Raw genomic sequence first — 17,492 nt, 5'->3', positions numbered from 1 at the left:
CCCCAGAGACCCTGGTACCAGGTGAACAGTCCTCCAAAATTCACATCCTCACAGAACCTGTGAATGTGGCCTTATTTGGAAATGACCCTAGACCAGTGATCTGATGAGAAGGGATATCTGAAGAATGTGGACACAGCGGCCAGTAGGTAGGATGAGAACAGGCACATGGCAGGCAGGAACAAGGTGTGCAGGCCGTGGATACTGAGCCGGAGGAGACAGGAAGGAGCTTCCGAGTGAGCTTGACTACTCATCCACTTTGCACTCAGACTCCACAGGTGAGGTGTTGGCCAGTGTCCTGTATTTTTGGGGGGGTGGTGGGTTATACCCAGTGATGCTCAGAGGTTACTCCTGGCTCTGCACTCAGGAATTACCTATGGCAGTGCTCAGGGGACCATATGGGATGCTGGGATTTGAACCCGGGTCGGCTGCATGCAAGGCAAACGCCCTACCCACTGTGCTATGGTTCCAGCTCCGGTCAGTGTCCTCTGGGCCAGGTTCAGAGTGTCAGGAGCCACTGACCACTCACTCTGAGGACACGGGGGTCACCAGCAGTGGCTAAGGCCAGGCCCCAGGTGAGCCTTACTGTAGGGGGAAGCTGGCATCAAAGGCAGAACTTGGACTAACAGTAAGGAGGGTTCTGGTGGGGGTGGTCAGCAGGAGAGAGGCACGTCTGACTGAGACCTCAATGGGGGGGGGGGGTCCCAGGCGCCAACACCAAGGCTGTGCTGACCCAGGGGAGCCTTAACTAGATGGGGACCTGATGAACTCCATGCTAACTCCCTTTCCCACCCCATCACCCCCATTCCCTGCCCCATGCAGGGCTGTGTCCTCCAGATGGACAGAAGCAACCCTCCACACTGGGAAAGCAGTGTTTGAGAAGCATGAAAAAAAATTTTTTTAAACCTATTTGGCTCCATAAATTCCCATCTGCAGAATCAGCTGGACAGCACCAAACTTTGCCTAAGCCTTGTATAGGGGCTGGTGACAGGCTGAGGCCAGCTGGCCAGCACAAGCTTCTGGAAATGGTGTGGACATCAAAGAAAGTCACGCTGAAACTGAAGTTGGTCTCCTAGGGACATTTCTTTTTAAAAAAAAATATAATAACTTATTTGCATTTCACAGCACTTCCAATCAGCATCATGAGTTCTTGGGGTCTGACATGCGACCCCCACTGGGGCACCTCTGGCCTGTCTCCTGCAGGCCCTGGCACCACTGGCGTCATTCTGTGCCCATCTCGCACGGGTTCAGGCCTCTCTCTGCAGCGTCCCTGTACATCCTCTGAAAGTCCTGGAAGCGTGGGGCACAGCCTAGCTGGGCCTCCCCAAAGTGCATGTGGCCAGTGAAGAGGAACTGGCCATGGCCTGGCCTCACCCCACACTCGAGCAGTGTGGTGACCTGTCCCCGCCAGCCCCCGCCCTCTGGGGCGGCCCGGAAGACCCTGCTCTTCTGCCGGTATAGCCGGCTCACATGCAGGTGGATGGCTGATTCCTGCCTCTCGGGTTCATGGGTCACATTCTGGATGGAGCCTCGGACAACTGTGGAGGGAAGGAGAAGGTCAGCATGTGCCACAGAGCAATGGAAGGGGCCCGGGACAGCAGAAGGGTGGTGAACAGGACCTTCTGCACCCGGTCCTCATCCCACAGGCAGTTCAGGTGTGCCCGTCAATGGGATGGGTGTGGTACCTGCAGCCCTGCTGTCTAGGTTGACAGGCCAAGGGGTCAGACTAGCTCTCCCTCACCCCCACCCCCCGCCTGTCTCAACTTGGGGTGGAAACAAGGAAGCTCGTGGGGAACTGAGTCACCAAAGAGATAGTGGGTAGGCATGGGGCTGGCTAAGGCCTGACACGTTTGGGGCAGGAAAGACCACACAGGATGTGCCCTTGGGCCTGGGGATGCCAGTTTCCCAATGGCAGAGTCCAGCAGCCCAGAACATAGACAAGGGCCAATCAGCTTCAGGAGGGTCCCACTGTCCCTACCCCTGGGCAAGGGGCTTAAGTGCACAGAAATGATGGTCTCCAGTGACAGTTCCATGTCACTGTCCTCAGAGGTGCCCCCCTCCCTGCCCCCAAGGAGAATCGAAGGGCCTGGCTGAAAGAGGATCTCCCTCCACACACAGAACACTCACCAAAGTCGCTGGTGCAAATGGCCAGGAGTACCTCAGTGTCATTGCAGGGGCGGCAGGGGGCTGTGGGGAGAACAGACACACGTTTGAGAGCGGTCACCCTAGTGTCTTGTGAAGGTCTCTATGGGAGGAGTGGTCAGCATACACCCAGTGCAGGCAGCGCTGAGGACAGATAGGGCCTGGCAGGATGGAACTCGCCTGCTCCCGCCTCAGAGTGGGCCGGGCAGCTCTGCGGGACCCGCAGCACTGGCCACAAGACCACAGATCTTCAGCAACAACAAAACCCACCAAGCTTTATCCCTCACACTAGCTGCCCACCTGTCTTCACTCAGGGACCATGGTCCCACCCACACTGGTTGGCCCCACATCCAAAGCCACCACGGTCCACAGGGCTGGCTGTCTGGCCTGGTCCCCACCTACACCCAGCTCCAAAACACAAGAGAACAGCCCTCACCCTCCTGCCTCAGCACGGCCCCCTCCCAACCCTGCCTGACCCCTGGATCAGGAGGCTCATCTCTGAACATCTTTTGGACACTTCTGGTTCCTGAAATCCCATCAGAGCCCCCAACTCCTGGGGAGCTCCTCCAGCTGAGCAGGGCCTTCCCTGTGGCCTCTGTCCCTGAAAACCAGTGTCCTGGTTCTGCTTCCAGGGAGGTCTGGGTCAGGCCAACAGAGAGCTTAGTGGCAGTAGTGGCATGTCCACAAGGGTCTGGGAAAAAAATTCTTGGGGCTCATGTGAAGGCCTCAACCACATGCTTTGGGAGTCAAGAGTTTGGCATATGTTTCCCTAACTCAGTTGAAACTTAGGTTTGAAAATCTCATGGAGAGAAGTCTTCCTGATAAGGCCATCTGGAGAAGAGAATCGCAAACAAGACCTGCCACCTCACAGACCCACACCGCTGCACCCTCACCTGCCTAGGCCATCATGTGCCTTGGCTCAGGGGTCATCATGGGACAGGGACGAGCTGCTGCCACAGTCGGGGACAGACAGCAGCTCGGGAGGTGCTTGGGCCTGGCAGGGAGGGGCATTAGCACAGACTCTGGACCGGTACACCCCAGTAGCTCGGGCTCTGGGGAGCAGGGTGGGTGTGGTGTCTCAGTGCACTCAGCAAGGCCTGACTCATGAGGCTGTCAGAGAAAGGGGAAGCTGTGGAACGAGAGGAGCCTGATGCACGGGCGCCCAGCCCAGAGGCCACCACGCCTGAGGAGAGGAGCGGCAGCACCCAGGCCTGGCTGAGGGGCATGTGGCAGGAGCCTTTCCATCCTGATAGACAACCTGGGGTCACCAGGCTCAGGGTCCTGCACTTGCAGCAGCTGTCGGGTGGGGAGGTGGGTCAGCGAGCTAGGCCCTGGATAACCACAACCCCCAGTCCCCACACCCCCCCACCCCCGTGGAGAGCACTGTGAGGAGGGGGAGCCGGAAGGGTGCACATGGGACTCCGGAGGTCACATGGACACAGTGTGCTCCCGACGGAGCCTGTAGCTATCCTCACTCTGGAAGTGCTGGGTCCTAGGTCACAGCTGAATGCTGGAGGCCGAAGGTGCTGACACGTGCCTGGGCCTCCTGCCCTAGCTTGTGTGTGGCTGCTACAGCCTCAGACCCTCCCCAGAAGTCTCACTGAATCAAGGCCACTGGCAGTTAAGCTGGTAAAACTCCTGCAGACTTCCTGCACCTAAGCCTTGTGATACATCACCAGTCACTAGGGTGGGAAACCCGCCCACCCCGAAATGCCAGGAGAAGTTTCCTGTTTCCAATCTGGAAACAGTAACTGACTGAAGCCAGGCTGCAGGTGGAGCATCATGTGGCTTCAAGTCTCATGAGGCGAGTGAGGAGGCTAACACACAGGAACCCTCCCGATTCTTGGACGGGAGAGGATGGGGATGGAAGAGTGTTCTGGAAGGGGCACAAGACAACGTGAATGAAGGAAATTGGGCTATTGGCCAGGACCTGGGAGAGGACGCGGGTGCATGCGGGGCCCTGATGTCTGCAGGTCACAATCTGGTCCCAGGCAGGGGCACAGGAGCAGACAGACGGATGGGCGACTCCCACTGGAAAAGTTGATCCCACACACCAGTCTCAGCACAGCATGGGGGCCTTGGAGCCGAAAGGCAGCCAGGTGGTGCTGGGCCTCTGGTATCTGGGCAGCTGCAGCGCCCTGAGATGACCCAGCCGGCCGCTGACTCCTCCACTAGGCCGGGCTGCTTCCTCCCTCCCTCCCTCCCTCCCGCTTCCTGGTGAGGAAGCCAGCACAGGCCGCACCCTGGCCCAACCTCCGGACAGGCTCGGGGTGATCCTCCTCTTTGCTTCCAGGAAATGAGGGAGCCACTTTTTCACTTCCCCTCAGCCCAGCAGGAGACCCAACCTTTGAGGGGACAGAGTAGGCATCTTGTCAGGGGGCTCAGCAGGGACCACTTGCTGGGCTCATCAGACAAGCGGGTTTTATGGGGCTGGGGGCTGAGAGTGATACCCATTGCCTCCAGGGACCCAGGTCCCACACTCTGCCAGTTGGGGTGACTCCTAGATCTCACAGCCCTGCTGACCTGTCCTGTCCGTCCCCAGGGCCTGCCTGAGTGGGCATCAACCAAACCCTGACTTGTGGCAGGACCACAGGGGCAGAGAGGGTGAGACATGCTGCTCGGCCTGAGCATGAAGAACTGAGTTTAAGTGGAGTCAGCCACAGGCAGGCAGGCCACAGTCCCAGAGCCATGCAGATCTCAGGGGCTCTGAGCTGCCCTCTTGGGTCACCCTCACAAGTCCCTTATTGTCCCCAGTGGGACTCCTGGTGCCCAACATCCTGAGAACACTGGGGCCTCAGGGAGAGTGCCCACTCAGTGCAGCCACTAGTCCTGGACCTACAGTGGTTCTGAGTACCTGGACCCCACCCATCTTGGGTGGTTGGACACTTCCGGCCTTCATCCATGAGGCTGAGGCCTATAACAAGGTCCCCAAAGAAGCAGGGCAGAGCAGCTCGGCCCACGGCTCGTCCTTGTGCCCAGCACTCTAGGCCTGGTTCACAAGAGGAAGGGCCAGACAACAGAAAGGCATATCACACACTCTTGGAAGCAGCAAGAACACACCCTCATCTCGGGGGAGCCCCATTCTCTGAAGTCAGTCAGGCAGGGCGCAGCTCACAGCCGGCCCCAGCACGATTCCACCCACGGACAGGGGTCCAGCCTCAGCGGTCACAGCCAGCCCACGGTGGGAGCCAGGAGCACAGGAGAGCTGTCGGCTGGGGCATCCCTGACGCCAGATGGCCAGCACCACATTCCACATTCCGTACCCATTCCTTCAGCATTAAAGGCTTAGGGGCCCAGCCCCTGATGAAAGGGGGACACCCCAGGGAGAGGGGAAGCTCGGCTTCCTCCAACCCTGCTACCCAGTGTCCTCAGGAGGTGGTGGTAGTAGTGGTGGTGGCAAGGCCCCTGGGGGAGGACACTTTACCCTTTCCAGTCCCAGCTCTGGAGTCCAGACCTCTGGTCACAGGAACCCTGGGTCACTGGGTTGGCAGGACTGAAGGCACCCGAGGGCTGGGCAGGTGGACATCTGTGGGAAAAGTAAAAGGGAAACCCTAGACAGGATTTATTTCCCTTTTACTTTCAAAAATAAAGTTTACTTTTACCCCAAAAGATCCTAGGTACCCCACTGGATCATTGCAGTGTCCAGTGTGGCTACATGTCCTGTGTAGCCCAAGGGGTGCATGGGTGTAAGCACATGTCATGGTCAGATGACCAGTCCAAGGAACACCTAGGAACTTGACAATGGCCACTGCCCTGTCCACTCCCTGCTCCAATCTACAAGTCTGGTGCCAGGAACTCAGCCTCTGCCCAGAAGGGACAGAGAGAGAATCTTAGTGACCTGAGGGCCAGGCCACAGGGCTGTGACAGCCAACACCACAGTACTCCCTGTCCAATAAACTGAAAATCGAGATCAGACAAGAACTAGCCATGGAGAACACAGGCCACTGTCCTGAAGACCAAGACATATCCAAGCACCCAAGCTGGAGGAATGGTGATATGACCCTTACGCACCACTTCCATCATAGGTCAGAAAGAAACTTGGGAGTGTGGTGACCGTGTTTCTCCAGATAGTTTTTACTGAGCATTTATCTCCAGGATTCCAGACTCTCCCCCATCCCATCTCACCCCTGGCACTGCTGTGACCTTGTAAAGGCAGTCACAGTTAAAGTTCACTCAGGCCCTGGGGGTGCAGGCCCGTGCAGGGCTGTGTGCAGGGATCCCACCTGTAGTGGCCCCTCTCCCAGACCAATTAAGATCAGAGAAGGATTCAAGGTTATGAAAACTGATCTGAGTCAAGAGGCAGAAACCTAAAAGGTGAACTCCTCCTCAGGAGCAAAGTCTGTATCTCAAACTCAGCACATCTGCTGTCCCCAGAGGGACGCAGGGAGATGTGGGGGGTGACCACCTCACCTCACCATGCTGATGTCTGGGCCACCTTCAGAACTACAGCACAGCAGCGCCCTGCCTGATCACAGTGTCGTCCTCACCCCCATCACCTTCGTGAGCCCCCTTGTCCTGCAAGCAGGACAGCCCAAGTTCACAGCTGGCCCCGGGGGAGGCACCTTGCTACCAACCGGCCATGGTCGGACAGTGCCGGCCTCACAGAGAAGCCGTGTCTCTGAAAGAAAGGAACCCTGCACTTGTCCCCAGTGGCAACGTTGGGAGACAGCAGTCAACTTCACACCCACTCCCTGTGTGTGAGGGTTTCAAGAGCTGCAGCACCAGAGTACTGAAGACCCCTGTGTTGATTAGTCCTCTGTGATGACTATGCTCAATGGTGACTATGCTCACGGGCGACCACTTCTCAGTGGTGACTAATTCTCAGTGGTAACCAGTCCTCGGTGGTGACTACACTCAGTGGTAACTATGGACACTGAACTGCTTGACGGTACCCCCATTGTGCTTGTGTGCTCATTTCTCGGTGGGGGCGAAGACATAGGTTTGATCCTTTCCTCAGACCCCTCTCTTTGTAGGGAGGGAAGATTGGCCCTGTCCTCAGGACTCTGAGCAGTGGCCCCTTGCTGGACGAGGCAGCACGCTGAACAGAGGCCAGGAGAAGACGCCAATAGTAACCAGTCCTTGGTGGTAACTACACTCAGTGGTGGCTAGTCGTTGGTAACTAGTCCTCAGTGGCAACTATGCCAAGTGGTGACTAGTCCTCGTTGGTGACTTGTTTCAGTGACAGCAACTCCTTCTCAAGGATAGTCCTCAGAGGATGCGCATCTCCAGAAGCTAGGCCCACTGTCAGATCTCGGCTCTGACTATGGTGATTGTCAGGAACACCTGCTCATCCCCACAGACAACTCTTTGGAGGGGCGTTGTTTTGCCAAATAGATCCCCATGTCTGACATCTGTCCACCCCAAAGAGGGATGCTGAGGGACTGTGGGGGCCTTAGGAGCCTCGCTGGAGGAGGTGCCAGGGAGGCCGAGCTCCCACTCACCAGAGCGTGTGTGCAGATCCGGGCCCATGCGCCTGCCCGCCAGCTCATACTGGAAGCCAGTGGTCCTCCTGCTGATGTCCTGCTGTGGCGTGGCCTCCACAAACAGGCCACCCTGTTGGAAGTCAAAGCAGCGCACACGGCTGGGCCCAGGCTCTCCGTCCCGCACTAGCAGTGTCAGTTCTCCAGTTTTTTCCAAATAAATATTGGCCCCCGAAGCATCCTGGAATGGCTTGATGCACAGAGTCAAGTGCCGGGAGGGCGAGAAGGTATTGGGGCGCAGGTTGACGATGAGTGCCCCAGTGGGGTACAGCCACTGGACAGTGCCCGCGGAGCAGCGCAGGTACACCTGTTCCACCTCTTTCCGGTGGGCCTCGTGCGTCAGCCCGCTGCAGAGGAAGAAAGAACATGTCTCAGTCAAGCCACTGTACCAGCTGCCCACACCCAATGCCATGCAGCCACAGGCCTACCCCAGCAGGGGCAGCTACTGGCCCTTCATCCAGGTCCACCGGCTGGTGAATCCCCAGCCCTCTTGGGGTCCTACACTGCTGTCTGAGGTTGTGGCATCACTGAACTAAGCGGTACAGGGTACAGTGACCAAGAAGGGTTAACGTGTTGGGGCTGGAGCAATAGCATAGCGGGTAGGGCGTTTGCCTTACACGCAACCAACCTAGGTTCGATTCCCAGCATCCCATAAGGTCCCCGGAGCACCGCCAGGAGTGATTCCTGAGTGCAGAGCCAGGAGTAACCCCTGAGCATCGCCGGGTGTGACACCCCCCCCCAGGAAAAAAAAAAAGAAAGAAGGATTAACACGTTTCCAAAACGGAGTCAAGGAAATAGCAGCAGAACCCAGACCCAATCAGGTTCCAGAGAACTGAGGGGAGAAAGCAGGGCTGGGGTTGGGGGAAGGCACCATGTGAAGACACAGGCATATTCTAGTGGCAGGAGAGATAGTACAGCAGGTGCTCGCCCTGCATGCAGCAGACCTGGGTTAGATCCCCAGCATCCCATATAATGCCACAGATGACTATAGGATCCCTGAGCAGAGCCAGGTGTAACCCCTGAGTACTACCAGGTGTGGTACTCATCGACTCCCATCCCCCAAAGAACTAGAAACAGAAACAAAAAGGAGGACAGGAGGTGCCTGGGTTTAGCTACAATGACCTTGGACAGAGAACAGCTTTTAACCCATGAGGAGGGTCAGTGACAAGCATGTGAAGTTGTGTTGGTTTGCACTTGGTTCATTTCCAAAGACAAAAAAGATTTGACTATTCTCTTCCTTGAAACTAAAAGACCCTAAATTATAATTGAGGGGTTGTGGCCACACTGGACTTACTCCTGTGTTCAGGGCTTATTCCTGGCTCTATGCTTAGGGGATGCTCTTGACAGGACTCAAAGGTCCTTATGTGATGCCAGAGACTGAATTGGGGTTAGTCATGTGTAAGGCAAGTGCCTCACCCTTGTACTCACTCTCTGCATCGCATTTTAAAAATAAAGTCAAACATAATCAAAACAAGATACCAAGTGGGGGAAGGGCCCCCAACCCCCACTCAGGGCAATGGGTCAGCAAGCGTCTGGCCTCCTGCTTTATGCTAAAAAAAAACTGTCAGTATTCCAGGCCAGGGAAACAGCTCAGCAGACAGGGGCACATGCTCTGCATTTGGGAGCCCAAGGGTAGATTCTTGCCTCCACATGGACTCCAATCACACAGTTCAATGCCAGGAACAGACCCTTAGCACTGCTAGATGTGCCATGGGTGTGTACAACCACGCACGCATGTGTACAACACACACACACACACACACACAAGCATTTTTCAGGTCCTGAGTCAACTTACCTACATTATGTTTTTAGGAAACTGAAACCATCAAAAATGCTAGTTTCCATTACTTGAAACGTTAATGTAAATGTCAGCTTGTGCTAACGGCCACGTCACAGCTACAGCAGTCCTGGAGCTGACCCAGGGACTTCAACTCGGGGGGTTTTATTACACGAAATTTGGTTCTGATCAGATCTCAGGCAGGTTCACCCACATTCTTAGGATTTTTATGCGAAATAAACAATGCTATATTCAGAGTTCTGGCCTGAAAGCGTTCCCAGAAACCCTTTCTTCGAGGAGAAAACACATAACATATGGTTTGCATTCACTCTTGGTGACTCATAGTCCGGCCTGAAAACCCTCACTTTTCATACGACAGGCCAGCTGCAGGCTTGGGTTGCAGTCATCCAGCAGACCACATCAGAGGGATCTATCAGTGAGGTGAGCCCTCTCCTAGCCCTGCTCCCCGCCCCCACAAGGCCCTGGGTCATGGGCAGCCTGCCCGGCCTCAGACGCCAAGCAGGGCTGCACATATGGGACAGGCTTACAGACGACAGTCAAATAAAACTCACACAACCTCGTTGGACCCATCCATGGGGACGGGCATAATTACAGTGCAGTGTGAAAACATCAGAATCCATGGGGAGTGGCTGCCACAGATGACTATAATCAGCTCTGCACTCAGGCAGCCCAAACAGACTATCACAGTGGCCCTCCTCGCTTGTGTCTGCCAGCCCCAAGGGTCAGCTGGACATGAGCCCCACACCCAAGCACCAATCGTTAACTCTCCTGACCACAAAAGTCATTCTGCCCAGGGCTTCACTTCCCTCTTGGGGGGCAGGGAGGGCCTGAGGGCCAAGGGAGACACGCCAGAGGCTTTGGGCACCTCTTCTGAGTCACCGTCATCAAACAGCAGCAGAGAAATGGTACCAAGTGCACTCTCCCCACATCTTGAACAGGGCCAGAGGGACCCCTCGCGGGCAGTGGTGGTCAGTCCACAGCTGCTGGCAACAGGAAGCAAAGTGCATATATAGTCACATGCACCATATGGGCACCAAGCTCGGGCAGGAGGACTATCACGAACTATGTTGCCCTCTAATCAATGTCTTCTTCACTGCTGTCAGAGAAGGGGTCTATGCCCCCCACCCCTGCCAACCAGGGCAGCTGCCAGCCCTTGACTCCCACCTGCCTCATCACACCTTCTCCTAAAACATCAAAACTGACAAGAATCCGATCAGAGAGCCATCTACAAATGTTCACGTGAACTTCGAGTGTGTGATGTGCAAGACCCCCAATTAAACATCCCCCCATACAGAGAGAGCCAGAGAGACCCCCACAAGGGCCCATGCATGGTCTATGGTGGTGTTCACCCAGAAATTGAATCAAACCTGTCACTCTAAGTTCCCAGGACAGCAAACCTAGGAAAACACTCCAATTAGGAAGTGCATACACTAGTGACAGGTGTGGTGTTGGAAATATGAGCATGGGAGACCACCAATAACAGAACTGTGAATCACAGAACCTCAGACATTTTTTTAAAAATTGTTTAAAAAGATGGGGCAAATGGAACCCCCCCCCCAAACCTTCCAATCATGCAGACTTGCTGAAGAGCAGAAACACTGCACATAAACACATGGATGGAAATTCAGGACTTTGACATGGAAGGCAGGAGAGGTGCTAAGCCAACAGGAATAGAGTGATTTTTCTGACATTACACTGCAGCTAGAGGTTGCAGAAAGACTGCTTCATTCAATCTCAGGAAACAGAAACACATGGTATATCTTGAATTATGGAAAGGAAATCATTTTACTTATAAAAAGACAGTTTGGGGAAGAGGCCCAACCCCAGTTGATTTGGGGACTTTCTGAAGCCAGCAGAGCCCAGAGACTGACTCCACGAGCTTCTGTGGACTAGAGTCAGGAGGGACAAAGGAGGTCCTGGGGAGGAAGCCTCAGGAGGTTGTGGCCATCCCCACCCCTTCGCCTCTCGAGGGTGAGGCCTGCAACACCCTGCACACTGCCCACCGGGAAGCTGCAGGGGAAAGTTCATGGTGCACCTTTATTGCCACTGCCTAATCAAGAGTGGGGCGCCGTCCTGCCTCCCGCACACACAGGGACAGGGATTTCAAAACCTACTGCTTAATTGCTTGGAAACACCCAGAAACACATTTCAGCACGTCAGGAGTCATACAGAAAGCTCCCTCCCTATCAGAGATCAGCATCTGAGCTCACTGGGGCTCGCACCGCCCTTTGCCAGCTTTGGAACAGCTCATAAAGTCATAAATGCTACGGACTCAGCAGGCAAACCAGCACGCCTGGATTGCAACAGAAAATATCTGTCAGATGATCTGTGGAGAATATTGATAACCAGGGGGTGGGGGTTCACGCTCCAGCAGGGCCTGGCCCTCCGGGTCCTGTCTGTACCTGCGTGTCCAGCTCTGTCCTTGGCTGAGAGGGGGGTGCTAGCACCTGAGGAGGCGTGTGGGGGATGCCAGCAAGGACGGAGGGAGGAGTTCCTAATCATGGTAAAGGACAGGGAGCACCGGCAGGTGAGGGTCAGGCTGGGCCAGGAGTTGGCTGCCGCCTGACTACCGCCTCACTCCATTGCCTCTGCAAACTATGGCTCACGGGGCAGAGCCGGTTTCCGTCTTAGATCTGAGGCAGTTTGGGGGGAGCTGATGATGCGTCCGGCAGAGGTTGCAAAGAGGGGAGTTTAATCAGCAGCAAGGGGCCAGGGCGCCTGTCAGCTTGAGGCTCCCTCCGCTGTGCTGGCGCCAGAGCTCCGCAGGCCAGCCCTCCCCCAGAGCTCGGCGGCAGCCCCATCGCAGGGCCGGCTCCCTGCAGGGGAGCGTGGGCACCGCAGTCCCAGCTGGGGGGGATGCGAGGGAACCCCCCAGTGTCTCCAAAGACCCGAGCCCAGGCATCTCCGCTGCCCACGCCCTGCGCCCGGGTCACCACTCGACCTTCTCCGAAAACCAACTTCACTCAGAATGCGGGGGGCGGGGGTGTGGGGGGGGTGCACCAGGCCCCACACTGACTCTTTTCATGAACTCACGGAGGAGGGGGGGTGGGGAGGGACCTCGACGAGACCGGCCGGGACATCGGCTCTTCGGCACTCTGCAAACTCGGGAACCGCAGCTTCCAACCCACCACCCTCGGCTTCGTCCCCGGGAGCGGCCGCGGGGGCATCCGGCCCGCGCGCACCGAGACCCGCGCCCCAGAGGGTCGTCTGGCCCCGCGCAGCGCCAAGGGCGGCCTGACCTTCACGCGGGCCGGGGGCCGGGGGCCGGGCCGACCCGCAGCGCCCCGCGCACAGGTGTCCGCTCCCCGCAGATCCGCGGGCACTTCCTGCGCGGCCGGCGCGCGGGCCCGGGAGCGACCCCCACCGGCCGCCGGGGCCGGGCGGGCCGGGCCGGCGGGCTGAACCCCGCGCTCCTCCGGGCAGCGGCGCGGCGCCGCGGGCCCTTTTGTTCTGGGCTCGGGGCGGGGGCGGCCGGGACCCGAGCGGCCGCGGAGCCGGCCGGGCGCCGCGGGGTGGGGGGCCCGGGGGCGCGAACTCACCTCCCCTTCCAGCTGCACAGGTCGCTCGAGTACTGCGCGCCCGCGCCGCCCAGCAGCGCCAGCAGCGCCAGCGGCACCAGCGGCGCCAGCGGCGGCCACCGCTGCCCCGCGCGCCCCGTGGCCGTCCGCGCCGCTCCCCGCATGCTCTGGCCGCGGCCGGGCGGCCGGCCCGCGCCCGCGCTCCGGCAGACCCTCGACGCCGCGCGGCCGGCGGGTCACGTCGCGCGCCCCCGCTGTCCCCGGCGCGGCCGCCCGCCCATCCCGGCCGGAACCGGGGCCGCCCGAGCCGCCGGACCGCGCGCAGCCCTGCGCCCGCCGCCGCCGCCAGAGACTGAAGTTGGAGGCGGCGACCAGCCCCGGCTCAGCTGGGGGACGGGCCCGGCCTCCCGCCACGCCCCGCGCCCCGCCCCGTGCGCCGGAACCGCCCCCCGCGTCCCCTCGCGTCCCGGTCCCCGCGCCCCTCGTGCGGGCCCGCGCCCTCCGTCCCGCGCCCCGCGCCCCCCCGCCCCGCCCCCGGCGTCCGCGCCCCACGCCCCCCGCCCCGCGCCCCGACCCCGGCGCCCCGCGCCCCGACCCTGGCGCCCCGCGCTCCACGCACCCCGCCCCGCGCCCCGACCCGCCGCCCCGCGCCCCGCGCCCCGCGCCCGGCGACCCCTTCCTCCTCGGCCGGCGCTGGACGCTGCGGGAAGTGGCCAGCAGGTGTCTGGGCGCTGGTAGAGGGTCGGGCCAAGACACTGAGACGAGGAAGAGCAGCGCAAGGAGTGTCCGGGAGAGAAACGCGGAACTGGACCACAGAGCCCGAGCCGGGATGGGGGTGGGGGGTGGCGGAGGGAGGGGTTCGGTACCAGGCGTGAAACCCTGAGACCCCATGTTGTAGACCCTGGACCAGTGGCGCCTGGCGGTGGGTCCCGGGACGCCGCCCCTGCTCCGCTGGCCAGTCTGTTGCCAGAGCACCGCGGTCCCGGGACCGCGCTCCCTCCCCAAAGCGCGGCCACGTTTAGGCTGATCACCCGGGCTACTGTCCCCACCGCGGGTTCTTCCTGAGTCTACGGCTTTGCTGCAGGATGCATGCCGACAGCTCATGTTCCCCATGCAGAGAATCTCTGAGATGCCAGCAGAACCCCAGCATAGTGAGTACCGCTTGGAGGACTGCGACCCTAAGTCCACCCAGCCTGGTGCTGCTCAGCCTGGGGCCTGGAACCAAGAGGCAGAGCTGAGTGTGAGTGGGACCAAGGCCTCTGGGGGTAGGTGACCCCCACAACCACAAACAGGCTTTTCTCTGCTTTCTGACTGGGGTTGGTCTCGGCTGCAGAGCCTCCACCTCAGAGGGTGGAAATGTCAATTTCTACCTGCTTTCCAATTTCCAGGCAAGACACATTTTAGGAGGAATGTCGTGGCTGCAGGCAAGGGTGACTTCTGGTACCCCTGGTTTGGGGCATTTTGCAGGCAAGACATTTGGAAGTGTTTTGGGAGCCAGGGAGCCCTGTCTGAAGAAGCTGCAGAGGCAAGGGGCCCAGGCCATGGATGCTAGGGATGCATGCAAGGGCAGGGTCACCCACGGGGGTCACTGCCGGGGGAGCACCCAGAGCAGCCAGCCTGACCAGGGCAGGGGAATGCTGTTCTTGGCGGAGGGGTCAGGGTTAGGGAACTGCCATCCTTGGCAGAGGGACCCAGAGCAGCTCCAAGACTGAAGGGCAGCATGTGTATGTGGGCGAGGGCCTGTCCTGGAGTGTATGCCCCTAACGGGCACTGTGAGGACTGGGTGTGGGAGTCTTGAGGGGCATGTGTAGAGATGGGCTCTGGGCCCTGGGGGGGCCCGGCCAATTCCCACACACGGCTGGCTGCCCTGCTTCTCCCATCTGTTTGCAGTTGTATCTCCTTGTACAAGTCATTGCTAGCCCACACATTCACGAGATCCTCCCTGTACCCCATGGAAGGGGCAGGTAGCTTTATGGTCCCTGGCTGTGTCGATTCTAACGAGTTTTTCCCTGCCCAGACTCTTACTTCCCAGGCAACTGAACCCTGGTGACAGTGATGCTGCAGCAGGGTAGGTACCTGTAGGACCTGGGGTGGGCCCAACACAGGCTCTGCCCAGCCACGTGGCCCAGGCCCTTGTCCCTACAGCCAGAAGTGGGTCCACACGCAAAGGGGTCCCTCCATCAGTCACTCATGGCTGCCTGCTCAGTACTTAGATGAGCCCTGTAGAGTCATGTTTGGGTGAGGGTCTGACCTTGCTGCTGTCACAACTTGTCTCCTGAGAGGCCCTGCCTATTGGGGATGCAAGTACCTCTGTATTTCTGAGGGTCCTTGAAACAAGGTTGGAGCAGAGCCGCCAGAACCCCTTCTGACAAGCAGCCAGGTACAGAGTGGGGCCGCACTGCAGAACTGGTCCAGAGTTCTAGGAAGAATCATGACCCAGGACCTCCAATCCTCCACCTGTGCCCAGCAGGAGAGTCCTGGCATCCCTGGCCCTGCAACATTCCACATGTGGAATGTGCATCGGGGTTCCTGGTGTCTGAGACTGTGCAGCAACCAAAGCCCGTTCAGAGCCCAAGAAACCTTGCAGGGCTCTGCGTTCTACGCACCCACAGGGCGTGTCTCCGGGACTCGCGTCTCCAGGACTCAGAGAGTTGTGCTCTAAGGCCCCTGGTGCTAGTAGCACTCACCTGGTTGGACCTGGAGAGGAGCAACAGTGTTGCCCTGGCCCACCCCAGTAGGAGTCATGGGATTTGAGCAGAACCTCCAGAGCCCACTGCCGCTGTGAAGCTCAGTTGCTGCCTTGCTGCCCATACCTCCTCTTCCAGGGGTGTGTCCACCCTGAGGGTCCCTCAGCCACAAATGCTCCTACATCCACCATCCTGCCCTGTGTATCCTCCACTTACTCCCATGGCCCCATGAAGTCAAAGGGATGGACATGGGCAAGACACTGGTGGATTTTTTATTTGTTTGGTTTGGGGGTCACACCCAGAGGTACTCAGGGGTCACTCCTGGGTCTCTGTGCTCAGGGGTCACTTGCTGGTTGTGCTCAGGGGAACATCTGGGGTGCTCAGGCTCTAGCTGGAGTCGGCTATGTGCAGGCAAACAGCACACAGTACCCTCTGTACTCTCTCTAGCCCTAGGGGTTTCCTGTGTACTCTCTCTAGCCCTAGGGGTTTTTAGGGGGCTCCATGAGTTTTTGGAGGGCTCTACCCTCTCCACCCCACGTGGGCCTGAGCTACACTCAGCCCACACCAGAGCCAGGGTCTGTGTCTCCACTGTAGGTCTGTGCCTGCGTTCACTCTAGATGTATCCACCAGATGCCTCCTGGGTACCTCTGTGACCCATCCAGGACTACGGCCTTGGCCTGGTTCCCTGCTGCCCCATGCCAGGCCTGCCCACGACTCAGGGTGGCAGGCAGGCCTGCCGGCTCCTGAGAATGCCTGCCAAGGACTCCGACACCATGTGTCACCTTCTTGCTTTGGGTGCCACAGGGACTGTCCCCAGGAAAGGGCACTACCACCTGCCCCCATCCGTACTGCTTTTGGGGTACTCTAGATCCCTGGCAGAGTAGGCCTGGCTCCACTTGGCCCCTCCCTGATCTGGTTCTCCGGGCTGTGGGGTCAGGGGGGCTGTTGACACTGTTACCTGCGAGGTGGGTGGGTGGTGGGGCCTCAGAGTGACATGGGTTCGTGACAGCCTTGTGTGCAGCCTCACATCGGTGGAGGGAACCATGTCCCCTCTTGGTCCCCATGATGTGAGTCCCCTGAGCCTCTGACAGCACCTGCATTGCCAAGGTGTTCCTAGGGGTCACAGCTTGAGACAGTGACGTGCATTCAGCTACTCAGCATGCCTCACCTGAGCCTGTTCACAAAGGAGCCCAGCCTGCCCCGTGGGTGCTGGCATCTGAGAAGCTGCTGAGTACTGGTTGTCCCTCAGCTCCGCCCCTGTGTGCGCAGCACCCCCATTTCTCTGCTTCCCCTCCCAGGTTATTTTTGCTGACCTTCCCAGAGGGACGTAATTATCGTGACTGTGGCCGGGTGATGAAAAGCAAACACTCGTAATTTAGCATCCAGCGAGTGCAGTGAGTGAGCAACGTGTAATTAGGGTATGAAACAGCCGGTGGAGGGCGAGTGGCCTCAGCCCCATAACCTTTCCCCAACGCCTCCTTAACCTAGTTAGCTGCGTGCTTTGCTATATGCCTCTGGAAAGGTGTTGAGGGTGCAGCTTCTGGGGGCCAGTGATTCTGTAGGCAGGCAGGTGTGTGGTGCTGTCTCCCCCAGGCATCCCTGGCTGCCTGCCCTGAGCCCTGCAGTCACTCTGTACCAGGAATGTCTCTGCACTGAGTCCTCAGAGGCAGCCTGTGAAGGAAGGGCTCCATGAGGGATCAGGGGATTGAGGCTGATAGAAGGTAAATGTGTCCTGAGAAGGGACTTGGCTCCAAGGAGACCCATCACACATGTAGGAAAGTCAGTCCTGTGCTCTTGGTGTCACATGCTGGTCAGGGCATTGAGCCTGCATTGAGCCTGTGCCTTTGGGGAGTTGACAGACCCCACCCCC

At 58.6% G+C, this 17,492-nt stretch overlaps 1 protein-coding gene across 1 annotated transcript; it reads right to left on the bottom strand.

Annotated features, from left to right (window-relative positions):
• Positions 1-1,056: 1,056 nt before the first annotated feature.
• On the bottom strand, positions 1,057-13,315 carry METRNL (meteorin like, glial cell differentiation regulator). Its single transcript, XM_056115270.1, has 4 exons — positions 12,957-13,315; positions 7,581-7,966; positions 2,125-2,184; positions 1,057-1,535 (listed from the first exon to the last, which is right to left on the bottom strand). Exons 1-4 carry the CDS (start codon positions 13,097-13,099, stop codon positions 1,219-1,221), a joined length of 906 nt encoding a protein of 301 aa, XP_055971245.1. The 5' UTR covers positions 13,100-13,315; the 3' UTR covers positions 1,057-1,218.
• Positions 13,316-17,492: the final 4,177 nt, after the last annotated feature.

The sequence above is a fragment of the Sorex fumeus genome, unplaced genomic scaffold (assembly GCF_029834395.1).
Source record: "Sorex fumeus unplaced genomic scaffold, SorFum_2.1 ptg000029l, whole genome shotgun sequence".
Taxonomy (NCBI): domain Eukaryota; kingdom Metazoa; phylum Chordata; class Mammalia; order Eulipotyphla; family Soricidae; genus Sorex; species Sorex fumeus.
The sequence above is the reverse complement of the archived record's forward strand: the minus strand, read 5'-3'. Positions and strand labels throughout refer to the sequence as shown.

What these genes read in the sequence shown, in the direction of transcription:
- METRNL (XM_056115270.1), bottom strand. Translation starts at nt 13,099, where the DNA reads ATGCGGGGAGCGGCGCGGACGGCCACGGGGCGCGCGGGGCAGCGGTGG. An exon ending in GGATCTGCACACACGCTCTG is followed by an intron (nt 2,185 to 7,580) that starts GTGAGTGGGAGC and finishes TTCTCCCCACAG; the next exon opens with CCCCCTGCCGCCCCTGCAAT. An exon ending in CATTTGCACCAGCGACTTTG is followed by an intron (nt 1,536 to 2,124) that starts GTGAGTGTTCTG and finishes TTCCCTCCACAG; the next exon opens with TTGTCCGAGGCTCCATCCAG.